General features: G+C 46.2%; 1 protein-coding gene across 6 annotated transcripts; it reads left to right on the top strand.

The window, feature by feature from the left end:
• Nucleotides 1–2,499: 2,499 nt before the first annotated feature.
• Nucleotides 2,500–27,984, top strand: SERPINB6 (serpin family B member 6). Of its 6 annotated transcripts, XM_055113137.2 has the most exons (8): nucleotides 4,555–4,590; nucleotides 7,198–7,332; nucleotides 16,778–16,952; nucleotides 20,460–20,606; nucleotides 21,418–21,535; nucleotides 22,940–23,082; nucleotides 27,074–27,229; nucleotides 27,444–27,984. In XM_055113137.2, coding segments are annotated over exons 2-8 (1,143 nt in total). In that variant the 5' UTR covers nucleotides 4,555–4,590; nucleotides 7,198–7,330; the 3' UTR covers nucleotides 27,846–27,984. The 6 variants fall into 6 exon arrangements, with proteins under 6 accessions (XP_034817251.1, XP_034817255.1, XP_054969112.1 ...); XM_034961360.3 differs by lacking the exon at nucleotides 7,198–7,332 and having other exon boundaries at nucleotides 2,500–4,590; XM_034961364.3 differs by lacking the exon at nucleotides 7,198–7,332 and having other exon boundaries at nucleotides 2,500–4,632.

Genomic DNA, 27,984 nt, shown 5'->3' with positions numbered 1-27,984 from the left:
GATGCTGAGCTCAGAATTATTAACCTACGTAATTTGGAAATAGTTCTTCAATCTTATTTAAATCCAGGTGGGATGGCAGAGAATGCCAGACTACAGAACCCCTTCCTAGGTCTCCCTGCCCAGTAAACCTATTTTGAGAAGAAGCCATTGAGGTTAGGAATGACTTGCCCTTTGGTGAAGCTATATGGGCTCACACTTTCATTTTGTAGATACTAACACCACAAGTGGTCAGGCAATTTGCTCCACTGAAGGTATCAGCCAATGCAATCAAACAAGAGAAAACGATTAGAGAGATGAACATTGGAGAAAGAAGTACAAATATTTCTATTTATAGGTGATATAGTATAGCTATAGATGACTTAAAAGAATCAATAAAAAATACAAATAGTAAAAAATTTCAGTAAGGCAGCAGGTTATAAAGTTAATACATAAAAACAATTTTCTCATCCACAAACAAAAGCTAGTTGGAAAATATAATGGAAAAAACTTGCTTACATACAATATCAACAAAGAGATAAAATAACTAGAAATAAACTAAACAAGAAATGTGCAAATCTTACATGAACAAAACTTTAAAGGAAAAAGGAAAAAAATTATTTGAATGAACAGAAAGACCCAGCATGCTCTTGGCTAGAACAACTAAATCAAAGTACAAATGTTGGTTTATAACAGGGTAATATGTAAATTCAATATGTTTCTAATAGATTACCAACAAGATTTATTTTTATTTTCATTTATTTTATTTTTATTTTATTTTATGTTTTTGAGACAGAGTCTCGCTCTGGTGATCCACTCACCTCTGCCTCCCAAAGTCCTGGGATTATAGGCGTGAGCCACTGCATCTGGCCTGTTTGACTACAGTTTAATTTTATTTTTTTAATTATTATATATATATTTTTTTGAGACAGGGTCTCGCTCCATCACCCAGGCTGCAGTATAATGGCACCATCTTGGCTCACTGTAACCTCTGCCTCCCAGGTTCAAGCAATTCTCCTGCTTCAGCCTCCCAAGCAGCTGGGATTATAGGCACACGCCACCAGGTCCAGCTAATTTTTGTATTCTTAGTAGAGATGGGGTTTCACCATGTTGGCCAGGCTGGTCTTGAACTCCTGACCAAGTGATCTGCCTGCCTTGGCCTCTCAAAGTGCTGAGACTACAGGTGTAAGCCACCATGCCCTGCCAACAAGATTTTTTTCTTTAGAGCTAGACAAGTTGACTCTTAAATTTGTATGGGAGAGGCCGGGCACGGTGGCTGACACCTGTAACACTTTGGGAGGCTGAGGAGGGTGGATCATGAGTTCAGGAGTTTGAGACCAGCCTGGCCAACATGGTGAACCCTCATCTCTACTAAGAATACAAAAATTAGCTGGGTGTGGTGGCATGCACCTGTAATCCCAGCTACTTGGGAGGCTGAGGCATGAGAATCGCTTGAACTCAGGATATGGAGGTTTCAGTGAGCCAAGATCGCACCACTGCACTCCAGCCTGGGTGACAGAGAGAGACTCCAGCTCAAAAAAAAAAAAAAAAAAAAGTTGGTATGGGAGAAAAAGCAACAAGGAGAGCCAGGAAAATCTGAAGCAGAAGAGCAGTAAGGAGAATGCGCTGTACGAGATATTGAATCATAAGAGAAAACTTCTATAACTGAAAGAATCTGACCAACAGAACCAAATAGAAAGTTTAGAAAGTTCAGAATCAGACCCAAGTATATGTAGCTATTTGATATATAACATAGATGGCATGTGAAGACATTAGTGAAAATGGTTTTTCAATAAACAGAGGTGGAAAAACTAAAAGTCACTTGAAAGAGAGTTAAAATTGGATCTATATTTCCCATACACCAGAATAAACTTTAAAGGGATCAGCAATCTAAATATAAAAAATAAAACTGTACAAATACTAGAAGAAAACATTCGTGAACTCTATAATCTAGAGATTATTCTTTTTTTTTAAAAAAAGAGATTGCTCCTTGTGAATAGAGAAAGTTTTTCTAACTATGACTCAGAAACGATAAAGGAAAAATCATTAAAGTTGACTACATTAAAAGAGTGTATGCCAAAATCACCAGAAGCAATGTCAGAAAACAGATGACAAGCTGGGGGAAATATTCGCAATTTATATCACTAAAGACCAATTAAGCCACAACTAGGGAGGGGCGTGTGGTTTGCTCCTGGCATCCACTTGGTGAATCTCTGCCAGAGATTCTGTGAAACGTCTGTGATGGCAGGACAGCCCCCACAACCACATCGGGTTCATGCGGTCAACAGTGTCGCAGTTGAGAAACTCTGCCTTAGGGTAAGCACAGAGGGGGTAAAACAGCTTGAGTTCTCAAAATTGAACTCATGTAAAACACCTGGCTAGCATCTTCCCTACTTCCACTTATGCTAGATGTTTCTGTTTTCTAAGACTGCTCTGTCTGAGATGGCAGATGGAGTTTTCATACTTACTTGGCTAACCTGTCAGTACCCTGGGGTCTAATTCCTATGGGCCTGGAGAGAACTGGAAGTCCTTGAACACACGGCTCAATGGTGTGGGCTCTGCTCATTTATATACATTTATTTTTAAATTTAATATATATTTTAGTTTTTTATTTCCATAGTTTTTTGGAGAACACGCGGTATTTGGTTACATGGCAAGTTTTTTTTTTTTTTTCCTGAGATGGGGTCTTGCTCTGTTGCCCAGGCTGGGGTGCAGTGGCATGATCTCAGCTCACTGCAACCAACCTCTGCCTGCTAGATTCAAGCAATTCTCCTGCCTCAGCCTCCTCAGTAGCTGGCACTCCAGGTGTGTGCCACCATGCCTAATTTTTTTATATTTTTAGTAGAGATGGGGGGTTTCACCCTGCTGGCCAGGCTCGTCTGGAACTCCTGACCTCATGATCTGCCTGCCTTGGCCTCCCAAAGTGCTGAGATTACGGGCATGAGCCACTGCGCCCTGCCAAGTAAGTTCTTTAGTGGTGATTTGTGAGATTCTGGTGCATCTATCACCTTAGCAGTATACACTGAACTCAATTTGTAGCCTTTTATCCCTCACTCCCTTCCCTTCCCTTTTTCCCCCAATTCCCCAAAGTCCATTGTATCATTCTTATGCCTTTGTATCCTCATAGTTTAGGTCCTACTTATGAGTGAGAACATACAATGTTTGGTTTTCCATTCCTGAGTTACTTCACTTAGAACAATGGTCTCCAATCCCATCCAGGTTGCCAATACCATTAATTCATTCCTTTTTATGGCTGAGTAGCATTCCATCGTATACGCATACCACAGTTTCTTTATCCACTCTTTGATTGATGGGCATTTGGGTTGGTTTCATGTTTTTGCAATTACGAATTGTGCTGCTATTAACATGCGTGTGCAAGTATCTTTTTTGTATAATGACTTATTTTCCTCTGGGTAGATACCCAGTAGTGGGATTCCTGGATCAAATGGTAGTTCTATTTTTAGTTATTTAAGGAATCGCCATACTATTTTCCACAGTGGTGGTACTAGTTTACATTTCCATCAGCAGTGTAGAGGTGTTCCCTCTTCACCAAATCCATGCCAACATCGATTATTTTTTGAGTTTTTGATTTTTTTATTATGGCCACTCTTGCGGGAGTAAGGTGGTATCACATTGTGGTTTTGATTTGCATTTCCCTAATCATTAGTGATGTTGAGCATTTTTTCATGTTTGTTGGCCATTTGTATATCCTCTTTTGAGAACTGTCTATTCATGCCAGCCCACTTTTTGATGGGATTTTTTTTTCTTGCTAATTTGTTTGAGTTTCTTGTAGATTCTGGATATTACTGCTTTGTCGGATGTATAGATTGTGAAGATTTTCTCCCACTCTGTAGGTTGTCTGTTTACTCTGCTTGACTATTCCTTTTGCCTTGCAAAAGCTCTTTAGTCTACGTTTTTTTTTTGTTTTTTGTTTTTTTGAGAGACGGTCCAGACTGGAGTGCGGTGGCGCCATCTCGGCTCACTGCAGCCTCTGCCTCCCGGGTTCAAGTGATTCTCCTGCCTCAGCTTCCCCAGCAACTGAGATTACAGGCACGCGCCACTACACTCGGCTAATTTTTGTATTTTTAGTAGAGACGGGGTTTTGCCATGTTGGCCAGGCTGGTCTGGAACTCCTGACCTCCAGTGATCCGCCTGCCTCGGCCTCCCAGTGTTGGGATTACTGGCGTGAGCCCCGCGCCCGCCCCTGGCTGGCTTCTTTGCCGCAAGCTGTTTTATCAGCAAAGTCTTTGTGACCTGTATCTAGTCTGCTCATTTTTAAATGCGTGTTCTGCACTCCCCAGTGGATGGCCGTGTATCAGGAGCTGGCCCTTTTCTGGAAACAGGCCAGCATTCAGTCTCCACAGAGGCACCATAAACACGCTGGTGGGGCCCTGTACTGTGGTCAAAGTCAAGGCCTCCGGGCAGGACTCGCGGCCCCTCCGGCTGGCGGGTGGGGTGGACCCGCACGTCGCGCCCCGCCTCTCCCTCCGCGCTCCGGACGGGCGACGGTAGCTCGAGACCCGGGACTCCGCCCGCCTCCCCGCGAGTATCTGAGGTCCGGGGCGGCTCCGGCGCCTCTGCCCGCCGTTCTGCTCGCTCGCTCCCCGCTCTGGAGTACGTGTCTGGCTTGGGAGCCGCTCGGACACGCTGGCTTGGGTTTGTCGCTCCAAAGTCGGGAAAGCCGGGGGCGCGAGGGGGGAGGGGGGCAGGGTGGGGGTCGCGCGGGGCCGGGAACGCGCGTGGGTCGACGGCGCGCGGGGACGCTGGAGCCCCGAGAATGGGGCGTGGCCGCGCGGGGCTGTGACCCCAGCAGTCCCAGCGGGGCGGGGGCCCGGGCGAGCGTCCGGCTTGGGTTCCCTTCCGGAGCCTCGCAGCGGCAGAGAACGGCGACGCGGTCGGGTGAGTCGTGCGTGGCCGCGAGCCCGGCCGGTGACGCCGCGGACCCGGGGAGCCCGGGCGCACAGGCCCAGCGCCCACGGAGGAGGCGGCCGGCGCGGGATGGGGGCGGCGCGGAGCCTCCCGGGCCACAGGTGACCCCAGTCGGCCCCTCGGCCTCGGTGACCCCTCGCCCGCTCCGCGACCCGGAGGACGCGTGCTCAGTCTTGGGGCGCCGGGTGTTGGGAGCCGGGCGGGAGGCGGAGAGAGGCCGAGGGGTCGGCGCCAAACGGGGCCATCCGGGCCCCCTGCGTGTGTTCACTGGACTGGCCGTGCTGGGCTTGGCCAATCCGCAGCACTTTCAGGTCGCCCAGACCTGTGGAGACAATCGTGTGGACCAGCCCGGATCTCCTTACCGCTCTGTGTTTGAATTAAACTCCCTACAGGCAGACTATTACAGGCTTTGATGTCTTCAAGGCAAAGAGGAAACTTTAACTACAAATTGGCATTTAAGTTATTTTCTTCCTTTTTTTTTTGTCCTAAAGATTGGCTTTGGAAAACTGAGGTACAGAAAATTAATAATTAATGTTCACATGCTGTCAGGAATACTCAGATGCGAGGGGGCATCTGAGTCCATTTTTTGGGCACTTTTGCTTTCTGGGATGCTCTGGTGCCTAATGACAGCCCTGCAGCTGCCTGCATCCTTTCTGGTGGGGGTCAGGCCTGATGCGAAGTGACCTTCTAGTTAAGGTCCTGGGCCGGCCTTGTATTGCTGGGGCTTTTATGTGTGCTGGGATTAACACCAGTGACTGCTGTTATCAGCATAGATGGTGTTTGGTCTCATTTCAGGACCGTATCTGAGTAATTGCATCCATTGTGATGTGCCACCAAAGAGAAAAGTACTTTGGTCATACTCGACTATGTAAACTAAGTATTTTAAGTTAAGGCCAATTCCAATGCATTTCATTACAATTCAGCATGAAACAGTTAACACGGACCAGTAACAGTAGAGTGAAATTAGAATGAATAGAACCAACATTCTTTTCCACATATGTAATAATAAGGGCACCCAAGCAGATGTTGTACCGTCCCAGGGAAGACCACACACCTTACATTTCCAGGCTTACTGCACTTGGGATTAAGCCAAGGCATCCAAAGAAAGAAAATAATTTTTTTTTTTTTTTTTTTTTGCCAGGCTGGAGTGCAGTGGTACGATTTCGGCTGACTGCAACCTCCACCTCCCGGGCTCCATACCTGGCTAATTTTTGTATTTTTAGTAGCAATGGGGTTTCACCATGCTGGCCAGGCTGGTCTCAAACTCCTGACCTCGTGATCTGCCCGCCTCGGCCTCCCAAAGTGCTGGGATTACAGATGTGAGCCACTGCGCCTAGCCTGAAAATAATGTTTAACTCCCATTTATATGTTAGGCTGCTCAGATATATTAAACACACACACACACACCACACACACACACACACACACACACACACACACACACACTGCACAAGGAAAGAGGGACAAAGCAGGAAGTCCAAGTTCCCATTAAACCAGTCTTTAAATGGTTAAATTTAGTAGGAAATAAAGGCATCCTTAATAGAAGTTGAGAAGCACAATTCAATAGTGACACCTAAAAAAAAATTAAGACTTGATCAGTTGAATAAAATCAATTGTGAACATTGCTCAGTTACTGGTGATGCTACAGGGAAAAAAAGTGATGCCAGGATAGATTTGTTAGGCTTGTTTAAAAAATACATAAAATTGTTCATTAATAAGACTTTAATATCCAGTTTTTATGTCTGTGATTAAATATCATTTTTTATTTTTAAATGGTATAGTTTTTAAATTTTGAAATGTAATTAATTTTGCATAAATATTTGTCTATGTACATATATATATGTGTATTCACATATATATATGAAGGACACTTAGCTATCTTATTTACTGAAGCTAAAGAAGTAGGTCCTTAAAAAGCCACTGACAGGTCTTGAGTTTGCAACGTGACTGTGAAACAGGCATCCTTGTTACTCACACGTTTGCTGAAAGGATAAGAGAAAGCCCTCAATAGAAAAATCTCACTAGATTGTTTATAATTTGTTGATATTTGGAGTATCTTGAGTGGTAAACTTTAAATGTGGATTTATTTTTCTTTCCTTTTAGGATTTGGATCTCTCCAATCTTTTTTATGATTAATTGTTCAGTGTTTATGCATTATTGCAAAGTGATAATGAAAATGCTCAAACTCAGGGTCCTGCAGGCACTGTGGGGGAGGCAGTGGGGACATGAGGGGATTACAGATCCAGTAGAAGCCCCCCGACCCCCATCTGCTTCCACCCCATCTCCTTCCAGAACACCACCGATAGCCACACCGAAGAGTTCTCCCATTTGCTGGTTCCTGGACAAAAAAGCTACTGATCCCTTGAGCACACTGCAGTGAAGCTCCCAGCTGACATGTCCTGTCCGTGTAAACAGAACTTCCTCCATGTAAACAGAACTTCCAGCATTGTTTTGTGTTTTCCTCTTAACTATGTACTGACATCCAAGGGTTGTTAGGAATGTTTGGAAAGTCTAGGTACAAAAGAGAGACCTAAATAAAATAAAGCAAACACCAGCCACCATAACAAAAGGACCCCAGAGATAGGCAGCGCAGGGAACGGAAGACTCAATAAACTATAATTGTGGTATCCAAAGAATTAGTATAGAAGGCAAAATGGAATAAAATATCATGATGAAAAGTGTAAATGAGGGAATAAGGTCAGAAGAGAACATTCATTTATATGATTTCTTCTTTTTTTTTTAACCTTTTAAACCTCTATTTAGGTTCAGGATACATATGCAGGTTTGTTACATAGGTAAACTCATGTCGCAGGTTTGTTGTGCAGGTTATTTCATCCCCCAGGTACTAAGCCTAGTACCCAATAGTTATTTTTTCCTCTCCCTCCTCCCACCCTTCACCCTCCACCCTCTGATAGGACCCAGTGTTTGTTGCTCCCCTCTTTGTGTCCACGTTCTCATCATTTAGCTTCCACTCATAAGTGAGAACATGCGGTATTTGGTTTTCTGTTCCCTGTGTGTGTTTGCTAAGGATAATGGCCTCCAGCCCCATCCGTGTTTCTGCAAAACACATGATCTCATTCTTTTTTATGGTTGCATAGTATTCCATGGTGTATATGTACCACAATTTCTTTATCCCATCTGCCATGCATGGGCATTTAGGTTGATTCCATGTCTTTGCTATTGTGAATAGTGCTGCAGTGAACATTCGCGTGCGTGTATCTTTATGGTAGAATGATTTCTATTCCTCTCTCCTCTGGTTGTATACTCAGTAATGGGATTGCTGGGTTGAACGGTAGTTCTGTTTTTAGCTCTGAGGAATCGCCACACTGCTTTCCCCAATGGTTGAACTGTTTTACACACCCACCAGCAGTGTGTAAGTGTTCCCGTTTCTCCACAACCTTGCCAGTATCTCTTAATTTTTGACTTTTTAATAATAGCCATTCTGACTGGCGTGAGATGGTATCTCATTGTAGTTTTGATTTGCATTTCTCTAATGATCAGTGATACTGAGCCTTTTTTCTCATGGTTGTTGGCTGCATGAATGTCTTCTTTTGAAAAGTGTCTGTTCATGTCCTTTGCCTTCTTTTTAATGGAGTTGTTTGTTTTCTTCTTGTAAATTTGTTTAAGTTCCATATAGATGCTGGATATTTGACCTTTGTCAGATGCATAGTTTGTGAATATTTTCTCCCATTCCGTAGGTTGGCTGTTTACTCTGTTGATAGTTTCTTTTGCTGTGCAGGAGTGCTTAAGTTTAATTAGATCCTATTTGTCAATTTTTGCTTTTGTTGTGATTGCATTTGGCATCTTTGTCATGAAATCTTTGCCTGTTCTTATGTCCAGAATCGTATTGCCTAGATTGTCTTCCAGGGTTTTTTATAGTTTTGGCTTTTACATTTAAGCCTTTAATCCATCTTGAGTTGATTTTTGTATATGGTGTATGTAAGGAAGGGGTCCAGTTTCAGTCTTCCAGAGCAGAACTTTCTAACTTGTGTGTGGGTGTTGTGCCCTGGGCAGGTTAACAGATCCCTCCAACTCGGGGAGTCTGGGTGGCTGGAGCTCTGCACTGGTCACCTTTGGGGTGAGTAGCCTGGCCCCAAAGTGACATACAAATATCATTTTCTATGTGTGTCACAGCCTGGAGAAAGGTGGGAAGTCCCAGATGAGATCAGTCTAAGAGTTTTGTACTTGACAGAAAAAGAGAACAAAGAGCCAGTCTGGAGGAAATCAGCAAGTGCCTTACATTTTTTTCCCAAGCTAGGCTTGGTGGCTCATGCCGATAATCCCAGCACTTTGGGAAGCCAACGTGGAAAGATAGCTTGAGGCCAGGAGTTTGGGACCAGCCTCGGCCACCGGGCGAGACCCTGTCTCTACAAAAAATAAAAATGAACTGGGCATGGTGGTGTGCACCTATAATATCTAGTCTTTGGACTAGAAAAATCTAAAATGGTTTGGTAAGACTTTGTTGTTGCTTTAAAGCAATGGTCCCCAACCTTTTTGGCACCAGGGACCAGACTGGTTTTGTGGAAGACAGTTTTTCCACTGATGAAGTTGGGGGTATGGTTTCAAGATAAAACTGTTCCACCTCAGATCATCAGGCATTCGATTCTCATAAGCAGCATGCAACCGAGATCACTCACATGCACAGTTCACCGTAGGTTCAGTCTCCTGCGAGACTCCAACGCTGCCACTGACCTGACAGGAGGTGGAGCTCAGGCGGTGATGTTCGCTCACCTGCTGCTCACCTCCTGCTGTGTGGCCCAGTTCCTAACAGACCACAGACGGATCTGCTGGGGACTCCTGCATATAAAGTAAGTGTGTTTGGAGGGAAAGTAACTAATTTAAAGAGATTCCCACCAGCCAGTTAGAACAAGAAGAAAACAAAAACATCAGCAAATTGAAATATATTGTTTGTAAAAAGCCCAAGCTCATTAATAAGTTCAGATGAGGCAAACAAGATGAGCCTTAAAAAGGCACAAAAGAATTCAGTACTGTTTGCACTGTGTCTAGGATTGCTATGGAAAAAGTTTAGTTATTATAGCTTCCTGGGCTAACAAACACAGTAGTTGTAAAAACCAACTTAAAGGCCTAAACATTCAACGAAAAGACCAAGTTATACCATACAACACTGGTCTGTGCAACTCAGATAGAGGAAAACTCCGTATTTCATTTTAAGGAAGGACATCAGGCTACAAGACACTGAAATTTGGTGTTTGGTTGAGGCCTTATAAAATCTCACTGAAGGCAGGATTGGAGCTCAAAGCTGCCCTAACTAGTCAGATATGCTTGGCATCAAAGAGTGTGTGCCCTGTGCTGAGAAACTGCTTTGATGCACAAAGACCATGAACCAGAGAGCCCCACCCTGTTTTTACAGAAAGGGATGATCCCTTAGGATTTAACCTCATAAGATTAATTTTCCCCATAGGAAACTGTTAAAATAAGCATTAGTGTTACCTTAGGAAAGGAATAGGAAAATATAACAAAGATAAAATAATTAAATCTGTGATATTAATGAATAACTTTTGCTAGACATAAGTACAGGTATAGAAATAAGTTTTGTAATCATTGTGCTGTTTGAAAGTCTTAGGAGAGGCTAGCTTACTAGATTTATATGTCTTGATTTATCAGATTTGTAGAAGTTCAAAAGTCTACTAAGGTTTGTGCAATTTGTAAGTTTGCATAAAGCATTAAAAAATTAGACATATTAAAATATGTCATCAACACTTAAATAAGAAAAAATAATTTCTTTGCCCTGTAAGCAATGTGCTGTGTTTGAGAAAAAAAATTAGTCTGACCAGCCTGCCAAACTATAAGTTGGCCATCTATTATAGTAGGGAAACTTGTCCCCGTCTATGAACATTTCTCTTCGGCGTGAAAGTCGCGCGTGCTCAGCAGCATGGTGACAGACGGAGGGAGAGGAAAATGCAGCTGGTAGATTATTCCTTGTGTCGAAGCATATGAAAAAAGTACTGAAAGGGTTTGACTGACCTGTAGAACATTTGGGGAGAATTTGAAAATACATAGTACATAGAAAACTAAGGAAAGGGGGGAAAGGCACTATTAATATAAGGCAAATCAGCATTACATAAAAAGGAAATGGGTTCCCATCCCACCACCTGGCTTAGCATCGAATGCTATTTAGTGATAATAAAGCAAACCTGTGGATCGGGACCGGGCCCTCGGCCTCTAGATTAGGAAGGCAATAGATAATGTCTAGAATTTGGCCGGGTGCCTGTAGTTCCAGCACTTTAGGAGGCTGACGCTAAAGGATTGCTTGAGGCCAGGAGTTCGAGGCTGCAGTGGGCCGTGATCATGCAACTGCATTCCAGCCTGGGCGACAGCGTGAGACCCCTACCCTAATAAAAATAAATAAATACATACATAAAATAAAACATGATAAAGTTATTAGGTCAAAAATAGTAGTATACACATGTTATGTAGGAATATGGTGGTAAATACCAGAAGAAAGAGCAAAGGGTTTGGAAGTGATTGCTTCTGGGGAGTTGGGAGGGCTGAGAAGGAGCTTGTTGTCTTTTATAACATCTCTTTTAACACCACCTGATTTTTAAACTGAATGTATATATGGTAATTTCATAAAAAGAAGAGTTAACCAACCCCCTCCATAAATTATATGCTATAGAAAATGTGAAAATCCAGAAAAACACAAAAAACGTAAAAATTACCGTTACTCAGAAATATTTGGTGTATAGTATTTCCCTCTATTCTGTCTGTAAATTGTGCCTACACTTACCTTTTTTCCTAATTTACATGGATAAATTTAAATTGTATGTATAGTTTTATATCTTTTTTAATGTAATCTTGTGTATTCCCATGTCATTACTGTGATTTTTATTATTATTAGCCCTATTTATATCCCATAATGTTGTACATAATGTTTTATTATGTACAAAACCTGTGAGTTTTACCTTCAGTGAAATTCCTAGAAGTGGAATTTTTAATTCAGATAGTATGAATGTTTCCATGACATTTTCTTTTCTTCCTTCACTTTATTGTATTTTACTTTTATTTTTTACATAATTCTAAATCATACTCAGGAAATACTGGTGTACCAATTTACAGTATTGTTACTGATCGTGGGTTCTTAGATTCTCATGCAGTGGAAATTGACATGAGGCAGAGAAAGTGTCCCAGACAAGGCTTTATAATGGGCTTATGCTGGAGCAGGAGGGCAGCGGCACAGGGGCAGGAGTTCCCGGGCTGGCCCTCGGGACAGGTGTTCCTGGTGTTTTAGGGTGACATGGATAGTCATGAGGTGTGTCAGCAGCATTACACACGCTAGTGGCAGGCACCGGGGAACATCATGTTAGCACAGATGTGTCATGGTCAGGGCATGGCAGATGAGCCCCTGAGGAGAGGGTTTTAGTAATACAACAAGGCAAGAGGTCAGGATCGTCGTTCTGATCCTGTATGCATGTGGGCATCAGGCTTAACTCCCTTGGGTAAGATTTGGGGTGGAACGTGGCTTATCTTGTTTCCCTCCCTGGTTTGCATGGTCTGGTGGGCAGGTGTGATGGCGTGGGGGATGTATGGAAAATACGGGAGTGGGTACGGGCCAAGCTCTGTCCCTGCTGCCTCCGTATTACTTGCATGGCGTGAGAAGGATTGCCTGTCTTTGTCAGTATTAGCATGAATTGTTTTTGTATTTGCAAGGTTCATGGTTTGAAAAGGCATCTTTAATTTACTCTCCACCATTGCTTTTTGGGAAGGCTGTGCACCATGGTGTTAAGAGAGTGAACTACAGAGCCATGCAGTCCTGGCTTCCAGCCCTCATTCTGCCGTTGTTGCCCTGGGTTCTCTGGAGACATGGTACTTAAAGAGCTAAGGCCCGATTTCTTTGCTTGTAAAACGTAGGTGTTCTCAGCAGCTATCTCAGAGGGTAAGGGTCTTTCAGTGTGGACCTAGCACATAGTATATATCAAAAAAGTGATATTTTTTTCTGAAGTTGAAACTTTTAAATATAATTATTAGCTATTGTCTTTCTTTTTTGGGGGTAAATTTGTTAATGTCCTTTGCACGTGTTTCTACTGGGGTCTGTTTTTCCTATTTTTTTAGTAGTCCAGTTACTCCATTATTTTTCAGTTTTAAGAGTATTTTACTGATTCTGGCTGCTTTTTGGGTAGACCATCAAATTGTTTGCTAACTGTGCTCATTTTGTCTCCTTTCTGACAATCTCCTTTCTCATTATGTTTCATGAGTTGTATTTGCCTTTGCCAGAACTATCTGAACAAAGTTACACAAGGTTGGGACGACAGATATTTTTATCTTGTTCCTGTTTGGGGAGTCAAGGGAGTAATGTTCTATCATCAGCTGTGCTGGTGGCTGCTGAAGTAGGTAATTCTTACCTTGTTAAGGAAGCGTGGGAAGTACCACTTGCTGTTTGACGTAAGGGTGTTTATCAGGAGTAGGATATTCAGTTATTTAATGATTAACATAGTTTCTGCTAAGAAAATTAAATCTCTAGGACATCCTTGATTTATTGTTTCTTTGTTGCTCAGCAATTTTTATGTAAGGCATAGATAGAATTTTAGCTTTCACGGCTGTCAGCAGTGTTTTCAACTAAGAAATGGAATATCATTACTGACCTCACTGTGGGCTTTGAAAATTGAGCTACATTTTTGCTCTTCCTTCTGCATTTGGTATTAACAATTATTGAATGTTAGAGATGGAAGGGAACCCAGATTATCTGGTATATGCTTTTCCTCATACAGAGAGGAAACTGGTATCAGGAGTCCAGTGATTTGCCCAGGGTACCAGAGCCAGGACTAGAGACCCTGTCTCCCTCCTGACTCGTGCCATCTCCTCCGAATATCCTGGTCTGGTTTCTCCAGTTCAGTGTTTCAAATTAAATCCCCTGACACAGTAAAACTCATGTGCACTGACTTCTCCGAATATCCTGGTTTGGTTTATTCAGTTCAGTATTTCAAATTAAATCCCCTGACACAGTGAAACTCATGTGCACCGACTTCTCCTCTGCCCCAGATGGTGTGACCTGGGCTGGCCGGACAGGCACCTCCCCAGTGGGCGTGTCTTCAGACAAAGGTGGCTTTGCTTTGTTGAAGTTACTGATATAAAGGTCAGCGCCTGAAACAGATTCTCCGGGATATTACCGGAGACGGAGTGTTTTATTATTAGCCTTTCTTAGATGGACATTTCCATTTGAATTAAAAGTCCTTTAGGCTGGGCGTGGTGCATGGCTGTAATCTCAGCACCTTGGGAGGCTGAGGCAGGAAGATCACTTGAGGCCAGGCGTTGGAGAGCAGCCTGGGCAAGGTGGCAAGAACCTTGTCTCTACAAAAAAAAAAAGCATAAGAGTCCTTCAGCATTTGAGGGGAAAACGTGTGCTGACGGTAGAATAGTCTAGGATGGGGTTGGGGGAGCATGTGGGACCTTCCCCGGGCCAGCTGACATGGTACTTAACCTCTGTCTTTTTTTTTTTGGTTTATGGAGGAGCCATCTCACCTGGCAGCCTCTCCACGTGGGCTGAGCCCTCTTGGGGACAAAGACAGAAGTCCATGTCCCCAGGCCAGGGAAAACCCCACGTGTCAGGGTGTCTGCTGGCTTTAAGTCCTGAGACACGGACTTCACAGGCTGTGCTTCTTGCTTTGGGGCATCTCCTCTTTTCTTATTCTTAACCTAGAAGTTTCCCTGTTTTACCAATTGTTTCTCTTCAAGTTGATAAGCGGGCAGTTCTTGTGATCTAGAATCCAGAGAACCAAAAATAGGCCCAATTTTGCTTCAGTTCCGTGTAATGGCTACTTTTGTTTATACTGGTGTTCCCAGGGCTCTGCGGAATCCTGGATTTATTTATGTATCATCAAAGACTCCCTTATATTCAGAAGAATTTTAGTAATGTGTACTTTCTATTGTCCTTTTATTAGAAATTAGTAATCTTAAAATATGTTTGGAAAGGCTTGGCAAGCCAGGAGTGCCCAGTGCCCCAAGTATTCTGTGTAATGAATAAAGAAGAGTTTGAAAACAAAATATTTAAACAAGCACAGCAAACAAGCTTTATCAGGTGTATGAGTTATTGTCTTGGTTTCCCGTGGCTGCTGTAACAAATGACCATGGATTCGTGGCTAAACTGCACATGTTTATTTTCTCAGAGTTCTGAGGTTGGAGGTTGGAAATGGGTTTCACAGGGCCAGGCTCCTCCAGAGGATCCTCCTTGCCTTTCCAGCTACTGCAGCTGTGGTCCTTGCGTTTCTTGGCTTGAGGCCCCTTCATCTTCAAGGCCAGTGGAGTGGCATTTTGCTTTATTCTTTGCATTGCTTTTTCCCGTGAGATCTCCCCCTGCCTCCCTCTTAGAAGGATACCTGTGATTACGTTTAGGGTCAACTGGAACAATCCAGGATAATCTCCCATAAGAGCCTGAATCTAATCGTGCTGCACAGTCCCTTTTGCCATGTAAGGGGGCATTCACAGGTCCCAGGGATTATGACCCAGGTATCTTTGGGGCACTTGTTCAGCCAACCCCAGCTACAAATGTAAAGGCATGCACAGTGGAGAACCGGTTAATTCAGCATCTCCTCACAGGGCCTTCATTAGGCACCTCCTTCCCTCTCCCATCTGCTCCAGGAAATGTCTGCTCCAGCTTCTCCCCTTCCTTGTTCTGTGGGTTCCCACTCACTGCTCAAGTGAGTCACTGGGACTGTCTTAGAATGCTGGCATTCTCTGACTGGGACATATTCATTTGGTAAACATCTGAGAACTGTGTCAGAGCAGGCAGGCCCCGCATCCCTGCATTCCTGCATCCCCTCCTTCCCAGCCTGACTGCCTGTGGGGCCCTTACCTGCCCCTGTCCTCTCACCTGATTCTGCAGATTCTTCTTCTTGAGCAGTAGCTCAGAAAGCGCATCCGCCCTGCGTTTCAAGCCCAGCTACTTTTTAGCTTCACTTCCGTCAACTTCACCTTCCCTGTAGTGCAGTGGAGCATTGATGGTAGGTCTCTCTAAGGGCTTGTTGGACTTTAACATGTGATTCTGTGATTCCGACTTGCCTGAAGATACCCCAGCTCCCCCCTCCCGACTATCCAGCTGCATTCCTGCTCTGGACCCTGCTGGGGCTGCCACACCCACTGCACGGCAGGGCTAGAGAGATGTGCAGCCTGACCCTACCCCTGAGCCTGTCTCTGAAGGTGGAGATGGGCATGCACCCACAGCCCACGAGGCAAGGTGGTGTCCTGAGTGTGCTGTGAGTTCAGGCGCAGGAAGGCCTGGCTTGTGGCAGCAGGATGTCCCCAAGCGTGGTCCAAAATTGGGGCTTTGCCACCTGCAGGGATTTCCTAGAAGGAGATCCAAGGGTCAGGAGGCATTTGAAAGGCTTTCACGCATCTTTGTATGTGGCTTGATTGATCCTTTTTTAAGGCTCTTGCTACCCTGAAACGGGATTCTCTCTCTCATTATAAAAACATTTGGCCATCTTTTCTTGTGTAACTGTCAGTGAATGTATCATTTTGAATATTTTTCAAATTAAAACAGTACATTTAAGCCCGCAAAACACACCAAAGAATACAAACATAGAAGCAAAAGCCAGTGCCCCTTCTGTAATTCCACCCCAAGGAAGAGACTCCAGGAAAGGGTGCCTCCTCCCCACTTTCTCCACGTGCGGGCAGGCGTGCAGGGAGGAGTCCTCACAAAACAGGGCGGCGTTTCACATAGAACTCTTTCGTTTTCCACACTTAACATTAGAAACACACAAAATAATGTGGAGGGTCCTAAAAAGAAACAGCCAGAGTTCTGTGTGTGTGTCTGCTTGCCCATGAACCACAGCATCGGCGGCGACTGTCGGTAAGGCGCGTGAGATGCAGTCGCCTGGAAGCTGTGCTTATGTGATACTGATTTTAAATCTTGTTCCAGGTCTGCCATCATGGATGTTCTCGCAGAAGCAAATGGCACCTTTGCCTTAAACCTTTTGAAAACGCTGGGTAAAGACAACTCGAAGAATGTGTTTTTCTCACCCATGAGCATGTCCTGTGCCCTGGCCATGGTCTACATGGGGGCAAAGGGAAACACCGCTGCACAGATGGCCCAGGTACAGCTTCAGGGCAGCCATGGTGCTATTAACTGTCAAGTGAGCCGGTCCTCCTTATTCCAAATCCCAAAGGGATCGCTCGAGACGGATGACTGTGCAGTATTGCAGGGTGTGGGTGGCGAGTTTACAGGGAAGGGCATGCCACCCATGCTGGAGCACCCTGGGGACAACACCCTGACTGACCCCCTGGGGTGGAGAGGGGGCGCCCGATTCAGAGGAATGAATGATTTCATCATCACATGGCTTAGCTTGTTCATGAGTTTGTAGATGGTTGTAAAGTCACAAGGTTCAGGTTGAGTCCTGTGATGATCTTTGGGTACTGTCATCTACTTGTTGGTTGTTAGGAGTCTTTATTTTCTCATTTACGCGTAAAGCCTTCTTAGAATGGCATTTGTCAGCTAAACCTGTTTTCAGTAGCGTTCTGGTTATTTGTTGTTGTGTAACCAGCTCTCCCAGCTTAGCAGCTTTCCTGGTTGTTGAATCTGGGTGGATTGAGTGGTGCTTCTGCACCACTTGGCACTGGGTGGGTCCCTTGTGGGCTGCGTCAGCGGGGGCTCAGCAGGGCGCTGGGCGTCTTCTCCGTGGCCTTCTTCGCTGGGGCCTTCCACATGCTTCCTTCAGCAGGGTTGCCTGGGCTTCCGTAGGCCAGGCGGCTGGGTTCTGAGAGGAAGTGCTCGCAGAAGACAGGCTTGAAACAAATACCTATCAAGCCTCTGCCTGTGTCCTGCTTGCCAAGGCCCCACTGCTAAAGGCAGAAGCGTCTCCGCGCCTGAGAGGGGTTGAGCGAGGGTGTGCACACCACAGATGTAGCTGGTCGGGGCCACCCGTGACTGCTGTGGTCTGCCCTCTGGACCTGGTGGTTCCCTGGGAGCCTGAGATCCAGGTGTAGGCAGGGTTGGTTTCTCCTGCAGCCTTTCTGCTCGGCTTGTAGACACTGTTTTCTCCCTGTGTCCTCACATGGTCATCTCTCTGTGTGTGTCTGTGTCCTCGGCTCCTCTTTTTATAAGGACATGAGTCCTATTGGATTAACGCCCAACCTAATGGCCTTATGTTACCTTAGTCACCCCTGTAAAGGCCCTCTCTGCAAATGCAGTTCCATCCTGAGACACTGGAGTTGGGACTTCAGTGTGTAAATTTGAGGGGACACATGCAGCCCATCACAGTAGGCATGGGAGGCACGTGGCCGTCACGGAGCAGTGGCAATTCCCAAGCCCAGCCAGGCATGTATTGTTCACCTCTCAGCCCTGGGTGCAGGGCGTTCCTTGATGAGCCTCCACTGCAGCTTCCCAGAATTGTCCCTTGTCCGCTGCTGCCCTGGCTGTGCTCTGCCCTCTGTGTCCTGGTGTCGCTCTTGGCAGCTCCTTTCCTGTTCTGTAAGAAATGCCCCATGCTTGCTGCGCTCCCAGCCTACCTCCCACCTGTAGAACGTGGGCACCCAGAGGCCTCCCTGCACTTTGAGCCGTCTCTCTCTTTTAGTCCAAGCTGTTACAAGTGCCTGAAAACCACTGTGGAATTTCTATCAACTTAAAATTCTGCTTCCCTGGACAAAAGCACCCCCACCGCCGTCCTGAGTGCTCTTTGTTGGGTTGGGAGTCAGGGTGCCATGGGAGAGCCTGCCAGATGGTCTATAAGATGCTGTCTGAATCTTCTAAGGTTTAACAAAGTGGATTTGGACCTCACCGTTGAGGCCAGTGTCTGGGATTTGATCTTTGCCCTGAGGCCATCTCTTTTAGAATCTTTTGCCAGCTGGAAAGGCTGGGAAGAAGAAACATTTTTATTCTCCACCCAGTACATCCTGGATTGGAAATAGTTCCTTTAAATTCTGCTTGAAAATGGAACAGTTCCTTCATCTTTCTCTTCCCATGTGTTACCCTAGGCAGCAAAAAGAAGCCAGCTTCCTCCTGGACCCCTTAGCCAGATGCAGGAGTTCCCGGGGGAGGCACTCCATCCTCCCTGTCACTGAGGGTGACCTTCTTTCCACATCTTCAGCTGGTACACACACAGCCCCCTTTCTCCAGCCCCCAGGAGTCATTTCGTCCTGTCCGTCCAGCCTCTGCCAGCTGCCTGGGTCCAAGGCCAAGGCCACATGTTTTAGGTTTTGGTCATGGCAGAATTCCACTTCTGGATGGCTGCATGTGTCAGCTGTTGCCACAAAACAAACCATCCCAAATTTAGTGGCTGGAAATAACAATGATTGATTATTTCTCAGATTCCATGGCCTGAGCAGGCAGGACTGCTTCCAAGAAGCAGTGCAGGTCACTCATGCAGCTGTTTCAGTGGACACCTGGCCCGGAAGGTTCAAGAAGGCCTCTCTCACACCTGAAACCTCGATTTTTTTTTTTTTTTTTTTTTTTTTGAGACAGAGTTTTGCTCTTGTTGCCCAGGCTGGAGCACAATGGCGCAATCTCGGCTCACTGCAACCTCCGCCTCCCGGGTTCAAGTGATTCTCCTGCCTCAGCCTCCCGAGTATCTGGGATTACAGGCATGCACCACCACGCCAGGCTAATTTTGTATTTTTAGTAGAGATGGGGTTTCTCCACATTGGTCAGGCTGGTCTCAAATTCCCGACCTCAGGTGATGCACTCGCCTCGGCCTCCCAAAGTGCTGGGATTGCAGGTGTGAGCCACCGCGCCTGGCTGGAGGCCTCAGTTCTTCAAGCAACTCTCTCCACAGGTGATGGCACCTTCTCCAGGGCTTTCCATGTGGCCTTTGGCAGGATAGCCTGGACTTCCTTCTATCATGGTGGCCAGGGTACAAGAGAGTGAACATGGCAGCTGTCAGGCCTTTTAAAAAGGGCCTAGGCCTGGAACAGCATCACTTCTACTGAATTCTACCTACTGTATCATTAGTCAGAGCCGGTGACACGGGCATTCCAGAGCCACGGGCAGGAGGGAGTCTGCCCCTTCTGATGTCAGGGGCGGCCTGTGTTTGTATAGACAGGAGGTCTGGTTGGCACCCTTGTTTGCCACCAGACTCCAAGTACTGAGCATCAGGAGCCTGGGTTTGTGGAGGGCGTTGCAGCTCATGCCAGCACAGACAGGGTACAGGGAGGGGCTTTCAAGACCCTTCTGGCCTTTAGTCAGATGGATCTTTTTTTTTTTTTGAGACGGAGTCTCACTCTGTCGCCAGGCTGGAGTGCAGTGGCACGATCTCAGCTCATTGCAACCTCCGCCTCCCGGGTTCAAGCAATTCTCTTTCCTCAGCTTCCCGAGTAGCTGGGTTACAGGTACGCACCACCAGGCCCAGCTCATTTTTGTGTGTTTAGTAGAGATGGGGTTTCGCCATGTTGGCCAGGCTGATCTCGAACTCCTGACCTCAGGTGATCCTCCCGCCTTGGCCTCCCAAAGTGCTGGGATTATAGGTGTGAGCTGCTGCGCCCAGCCTCGGATAGATCTTTTAAGCAGTAGTAAGGGTCTGGATGGTTGTTAGGCTGAGTTTGGGGTTGCCCCATTTCCTGAAGTCAGAGCATACAGGAATGATGTGTTTTCATTCTGTTTTTGATTTCAGATACTTTCTTTCAATAAAAGTGGCGGTGGTGGAGACATCCACCAGGGCTTCCAGTCTCTTCTCACCGAAGTGAACAAGACTGGCACGCAGTACTTGCTTAGGATGGCCAACAGGCTCTTTGGGGAAAAGTCTTGTGATTTCCTCTCAGTAAGTCATACTTGTTCTTATTCACTAAAGAAATAAAGGTGGCCAGGTAGTGGGGGCTGGGGTCCAGCAGGAAGCGTGTGGCTCTAATGCCATTATGCCATACATAGGCTTTTGTAATTTCTTTTCACCTGCCAATATGTTTTAAATTCTCTGCATTTCAATAAGGTGGATCTACTTCACGCTTTTGAAGTGTCTTGTCAGCATCTTGTCAGGCAGCTCCTTGATGCATGGCTGCTCCCTTAAAGGATCCAGCAGTTGGTGAAGTTCGTTTGATATTCAGAGACTGATTCAACTTAGTGTTTTTGTTTCTTGTTTTTTGTTTTTTTTTTTTGAGACAGAATCTCGCTCTGTCGCCCAGGCTGGAGTGTGGTGGCCTGATCTCGGCTTACTGCAACCTCCGCCTTCTGGGTTCAAGTGATTCTCCTGCCTCAGCCTCCCAGGTAGCTGGGATTACAGGTGCATGCCACCATACATGGCTAATTTTTGTATTTTTAGTAGAGACGGGCTTTCGCCATGTTGGCCAGGCTGGTCTCGAACTCCTGAGCTCACACGATCCACCCGCCTCGGCCCCCCAAAGTGCTGAGATTACAAGTGTAAGCCACAGTACCTGACCTTGACTTAGTTTTTAAGCTAGGATTAAATATAGCTAAAGCTAGGAAGTTGTAGTTTAGGTTACGTCCTCATATTTATTTGTAAATTATGTATGTCAATCATAAAAGTATAGATTTTCTGATTTGGTGCAATGAAGAAGTAGGCCGTTGGTGTTCATCATTTTTGTAGCCAGGCAGTTATGTCACTCTGTCTATCCTAGTCTTTTAGAGATTCCTGCCAAAAATTCTACCAAGCAGAGATGGAGGAGCTTGACTTTATCAGCGCCGTAGAGAAGTCCAGAAAACACATAAACACCTGGGTAGCTGAAAAGACAGAAGGTGAAAATGTATTGTTATTCTACTTTTGTAATAACCTCTTAATCCATTTTATTGTCAGTTCCTTCACAAGACTGTCAATTGTAAACAGGAATGATTTTTTTTTCTCTGAATAACTGCAAACTTAAAAAATCTGCTTCTGAAATCAGTTGCCATTATTTGACATTTTGGAAACGCTCAATGTGTTCTGTTCTCTCTGGTTTCTCCCTGTTTCCTTGGTGTACCCGTGATGCCTTTCAGTGTTTGGTATACCTCTTCTGGATCAATCCACATTTTAATTTTGAGGAGGGGGTTAATGTGTTAATGTTAATATAGTTTTTCCTTTCACAAGTAACATAAAAAATTTACAGTGTGGATCTCAAGCTGCCTCCCTCTTGGGTAGCACAGTCTACAGTTTCCATGCATTGCTGTGGGACACTGGGTCACGCCCTGGTCTATCTGTGGTTCTTAATTTAAACTTTTTTTTTTTTTTTTTGAGACAAGGTCTCCCTCTGTCACCTAGGCTGGAATGCAGTGACACAATCACAACTCACTGCAGCCTCAATTTTCTTTTTTTTTTCTTTGAGATGAAGTTTTGCTCTTATTGCCCAGGCTGGAGTGCAATGGTGCAATCTTGGCTCATTGCAACCTCTGCCTCCCAGGTTCAAGTGATTCTCCTATCTCAACCTCCCAAGTAGTTGGGATCACAGGCACGCGCCACCATGCCCGGCTAATTTTTGTATTTTTTAGTAGAGACAGGGTTTCACCATGTTGGCCAGGATGATCTCAATCTCTTGACCTCGTGATCCACCCGCCTTGGCCTCCCAAAGTGCTGGGATTACAGCCTCAATTCTTGTGCTCAAGCGGTCCTCCTGCTTCAGTCTCCCAAGTAATTGGGACTACAGGTAGCACCACCATGCCCAGCTAATTTTAATAAATTTTTTTTTTAAGAGACAAGGCCTCACTATGTTGTCCAGGTTGGTCTCAAACTCCTGGCCTCAAGTGATCCTCACACCTCAGCCTCCCAAACTGCTGGAATTATAGGTGTGAGCCACTGTGTCTGGCCTAACTGTTCTTTAAGCTTGTAAAGAACATCTTCTGACTGCCCACCTTTTTGATAATCCTTTAAGTTCTTGTCTTTAAGTCATAGGCACCCATGATTGCTTCTTATCTCATGTGTTAGGAACTCATCCTGCATAATTAACGCATATTTGTTCACTTTGTGTGTTTTATTCAAATGATGATGTTTTTCGTACCAGAAGATATTGTTGCTTTGCTTTAAGGACACGTATCCCTTTATATTTGGGGGACAGTGGAACTCTCTATCCGTGCACTTGACTGCTGAAGGAGAAGGCCCCAGCCGATTCCTGATGTGTCGGGGATCAGCAGCCGCCCCTATCTAACGCGGTCTTGAATTCTTCCGCTCAGGTAAAATTGCGGAGTTGCTCTCTCCGGGCTCAGTGGATCCACTGACAAGGCTGGTTCTGGTGAATGCTGTCTATTTCAGAGGAAACTGGGATGAACAGTTTGACAAGGAGAACACCGAGGAGAGACTGTTTAAAGTCAGCAAGGCGAGTAAGGGGCCGTGACAGGAGCAGCGCCTGTGTTCACACGAGCGTCTCCGGCTCGGAGGCCCGCCTCCCGCGTCTGCAGCCGTGGGGCCTTTCTGTCCCTGCCCCTCCTGCTTGACATCCATTGGGTGGCCTCGTGTCCCTGGGCGCCTGGCATCCGCCCTGCCACCTACAGGGCAAGTCTGAAGCTGCAGCCCTCAGGCTCGATCAAGGTCTTAAAGCTCAGACTCCAGATATGGCGTGCCATCTTCTGGCGGACATTTCCTCCTTTTCTCTAGCTTCGTTCCCATCAGGACCTACACACTCCTTTCTTTCTGGCGGCGTCCCGGGAAGCCCCGCTACCGCGCCTCCTGCTGGCCTCCGTGCCACCCTGCAGGAGCGGAACAACTCACCCTGCTGAATTGAGGCTGAGCAGGGAGGACTCTCTGACAAGTGCCAGACACGTAGCTGGTGCTTAGTAAATGCTGAACCGATGAGTGATATTCAGTCCTCTCTTGATAGTAAGCATAAGTACAGACTTTTGTTTTAAAACAACCAAACCAAACATGTAGATAGACACTGAGATTAACCACCTCCAGCTTGGAAGATGTCATTTGCTGATGGCCCTTTATCTTCCTCTCACTGAATCTTCTTTATTGTCTCTTGTTTTGTTTTTCTTTAACTATAGAAATTTTTGAACATAGACAAAGTAAACAGAATAGATTAATTACAGTGTATTCTTGATCATTGACCATAGTTAGATCTTCCAGGCTAACTTGAACTTGAGCCTTCAGTTTTTCCAGAAATTTATTTTCATTGTCTGTTCTCCTCGCAATTCAGAAAGAATTATTTTCTTTGAAGCTTTATTCTGAAATGAACTGTCCTATTTTCCCCTGGCAAAATAATTTCTCTCTTTAAAATTTAATGATTAACAAGATGTACAAGGGCTTTGACTACAGATAACAGAAACCCCAGTTCACCATGGTTTATCTCCTAGGAGCTCATCTCCCCTGCCAGGAGGTCTGGAGGCAGGTGAGACCTGGGCTGGTCTGGCACTGGGGCGATGATCCCAGGGAGCCGGCTCCGCCATTCTCAGCACGTCGCCTTCTTCCTCATGGTCACAAGATGGCTGAGCTGGCTTCAGCAGTCCCGGCAGCAGGGAGGGGGAGGAACAAGGGGAGGGGAGGGGAGCCTAAACCTTCCCCTTAGTGGTTCTGCCTTTCAGAAAGGGAAAGCTGCTTTCTATATGGTGTAGGCCAGAACTATAGGTCTTGTGGGTTTGGGGAGATGTGGAATCCTGTCATGCTTTCTGAGCTCTGCAGTGAAGAAGGGTGAAGGAAGGGGCTGCAGTATTGAGTGTACCAGCCTGAGGGCAGGGGTGTACCTCCAAGGGCACAGATTTTGAGTTGATATAGATTCTTATTTTAATTTCATTTCCTTCTATATAAACTGGAACTTGTCTATATAATTGTGTATTTAGTGAATCATTCAGTCACTAAGGTTAGATCTTTTTATATTGCAAGATTGGAGGCTTTGGACCCTGAAGGGGTGCAGGGAGGAATTACTGAAGGCAGGGGTCAACAAACTTCAGCCTACAGCAAAGCCAGCCCACCACCTAATTTTTTTAAAAGGTTTATTGAAACACAGCCATGCTTTTTTTTTTTTTTTTTTTTAATTTTTTTTTTCCAAGACAGAGTTTCTCTCTTGTTGCCCAGGCTGGAGTGCAGTGGTGCCATCTTGGATCACTGCAGCCTCCGCCTCCCGGGTTCAGGTGATTCTCCTGCCGTGGCCTCTTGAGTAGCTGGGATTACAGGTGTGTGCCACCACGCCCGGCTAATTTTTGCATTTTTAGTAGAGACAGGGTTTCACCATGTTGGTCAGGTTGGTCTCGAACTCCTGACCTCAGGTGATCCACCTGCCCGGGCCTCCCACAGTGCTGGGATTACAGGCGTGAGCCACCACGCCTGGCCCATGCTTATTTACTTACTTATTTCATCCTGTAACAACAGTTGAGTCGTTGTGACGGAGATGGTACATGTAGCCACAAACCAGAAAATAGTTCCTGTCTGGTCAGTTATGGAAGAAACATGCCTACTGCTGGCCAAGGAAATGAGTGGGGCAGCCGAGGCCCAGGAGACTGCTCTAGCCAAAGGCTAAGGGCCAGCCCAGGCGAGCCTCTACCACGTGAAAGCAGAAAGCTGCTGCCTCAGTGTATTTTGTTTATTCCATTTAACACAGAAGAATGTGCTACACCAGAGACTGCGGACCATACGGCGTCTTTGACTGTGCCTATTGCAGGGTATTTACTCAACTCACAGGAGCAGCTCGGAGTCAGGAACTGAGGGGGATTGTTGGATGGGGTGTGGTTCCTGGCCTCCAGTCTTTCTCATTGGCTGGCTGGGGTTGGTGACCAGTGCAGTTTTTTCTGGTGAGATGTGTAAATGTTGCCTGGCCTTTTCAGCATCCCAGCTCATTAATTCGTTTATGCATTTATCATTTATTCAGCAGAGATTGACTGAGTGCCTTCTTTTTTTTTTTTTTTTTTTTTGAGATGGAGTCTCGGTCTGTCTCCCAGGCTGGAGTGCAGCGGTGCAATCTTGGGTCACTGCAACCTCTGCCTCCCGGGTTCAAGTGATTCTCCTACCTCAGCCTCCCGAGTAGCTGGGATTACAGGAGCGCACCACCATGCCCAGCTGATTTTTGTATTTTTAGTAGAGGTGGGGTTTCACCATGTTGGCCAGGCTGGTCTCGATCTCCTGACCTCAGTTGATCCGTCTGCCTCGGCCTCCCAAAATGGTGGGATTACAGGCATGAGCCACCATGCCTAACCTGACTGAGTGTCTTCTATGTATCAGGCATGGTGCTAGGTATTTTTCAGCCATGCACAAAACAAGCAAAGCATGCTTGCCCTGGTGAAGCTTATGTTTTCTTGGGGGAGAGACAGCAAGCATAAATAAGAAAATAGGAGCATATTAGACAGTGGTAAATGGTACAGAGACATACCAAGGGAGGGGATAGGAAGCTGTGTTTGGGGTGGGGGTGTAGTGTCAGGTAAGATCTATCAAGGACAGCTTCTCTGCCAAGGTGGTTTTTGAACAAAGACCGTAAAGAGGCAGAAGTTCACTCTCCAGGTTCTGGAGGACAAGCTTACTGCGTAGAGATGAGATGAACTGGGTTTGCTGGCAGTGCAGTGAGGAGGCCTCTGTGACTGTAGCAGATAAGCAAAGGGAGAGGGAACTGGGGACGAGCTCTTATCACAATTCCAGGCTTTTTAGGGACTTTCAGCTCCTGCTCCGAGTAAATGGGGAGCCAGGGAAGGGTGTCCAGCCAAAGAACAATGTGATCTGCCTTAGGTTCTACCGGGCCCCTCTGGCCACTGTGCTGGGAACAATCACAATCATATTATCACAATATTCCAGGGCTAGGCTGGTAGCAGCAGAGGCAGAAGGAACAGGTCAGATTTTGGTTATATTCTCGAGGTAGAGCCAATATAATTTGCCAGTGAGTCAGACACAGGGTGTGAGAGAAAGACAGGAGTCAGGGGCACTCCAGGGCTTTTGACCACTGGACAGTGGCACTGCCCTCAGCTGAGGTGGGCAGAGTTGCAGTAGACAGAGCCGACTTGGAGTATCTACGGAGTGCTGCATTACAGGTGGCGCTGGGAGTTTCTTTTATGTCCAAACATAGGTGCAGGTGGGCAGTAAAATGCAGGAGGCCCAAGGACAGGGCAGAGGCCCAGGCTGGAGGTAAATTTGGTGTGATATTGTGTTTAAAGCCATGAGACTGAATGCGATCAATGAGAGGAAAGACACATTGGGTTTGGGCCCTGGGCACCCCAGTTTCTGGAGGTTGAGGTAATGAAGATGGCAGAGCAGGCGCTGCCGGGTGTTCTGGAAGCTGGGGAGAAACCGAGCTGCATTTCTCCCTGCAGAGAGTGGCCACCTCCGACACATTTGTCCCATGTGTCAGTGGGGTCTTGTTTCAACTTGATGTTTATCTGTTTTCTTTGTAGAATGAGGAGAAACCTGTGCAAATGATGTTTAAGCAATCTACTTTTAAGAAGACCTATATAGGAGAAATATTTACCCAAATCTTGGTGCTTCCATATGTTGGCAAGGAACTGAATATGATCATCATGCTTCCGGACGAGACCACCGACTTGAGAACGGTAACAGTTAAGCTGTGAGCGAGGCGTGCTAGCGAGGAGCCACTCGGGGGTGTCTGCTGTGGCTGCTGTCCCTACTTTGCGGTCAGCCGTTTAACACTGGAGCGCTGCTGACCATAGCCACGCTGCCGCTGGTGTCTGGCATCCACAGCATAGCACAGGGCCCTGCTGGGCAGCAGCACCCTAGGTCTTAAAGTCTTCAACTGTCTCCCTCTAGGTGGAGAAAGAACTCACTTACGAGAAGTTCGTAGAATGGACGAGGCTGGACATGATGGATGAAGAGGAGGTGGAAGTGTCCCTCCCGCGGTTTAAACTAGAGGAAAGCTACGACATGGAGAGTGTCCTGCGCAACCTGGGCATGACTGATGCCTTCGAGCTGGGCAAGGCAGACTTCTCTGGAATGTCCCAGACAGACCTGTCTCTGTCCAAGGTCGTGCACAAGTCTTTTGTGGAGGTCAATGAGGAAGGCACGGAGGCTGCAGCCGCCACGGCTGCCATCATGATGATGCGGTGTGCCAGATTCGTCCCCCGCTTCTGCGCCGACCACCCCTTCCTTTTCTTCATCCAGCACAGCAGGACCAACGGGATTCTCTTCTGCGGCCGCTTTTCCTCTCCGTGAGGACAGGGCAGTCTTGGTGTGCAGCCCCTCTCCTCTCTGTCCCCTGACACTCCACAGTGTGCCTGCAACCCAAGTGGCCTTATCCGTGCAGTGGTGGCAGTTCAGAAATAAAGGGCCCATTTGTGGGATGCCACATTCA

This window comes from Pan paniscus, chromosome 5 (genome assembly GCF_029289425.2).
Source record: "Pan paniscus chromosome 5, NHGRI_mPanPan1-v2.0_pri, whole genome shotgun sequence".
NCBI lineage: Eukaryota > Metazoa > Chordata > Mammalia > Primates > Hominidae > Pan > Pan paniscus.
This window is presented reverse-complemented; position numbering and strand designations above follow the sequence as displayed.

Bases quoted from the DNA above. Each gene is read 5' to 3' on its own strand.
- SERPINB6 (XM_034961359.4), top strand. From the start codon at position 4,975: ATGGGGGCGGCGCGGAGCCTCCCGGGCCACAG. The intron at 23,083-27,073 runs GCGAGTAAGGGG...TTTTCTTTGTAG, and splicing joins GACTGTTTAAAGTCAGCAAG to AATGAGGAGAAACCTGTGCA. The intron at 27,230-27,443 runs GTAACAGTTAAG...GTCTCCCTCTAG, and splicing joins AGACCACCGACTTGAGAACG to GTGGAGAAAGAACTCACTTA.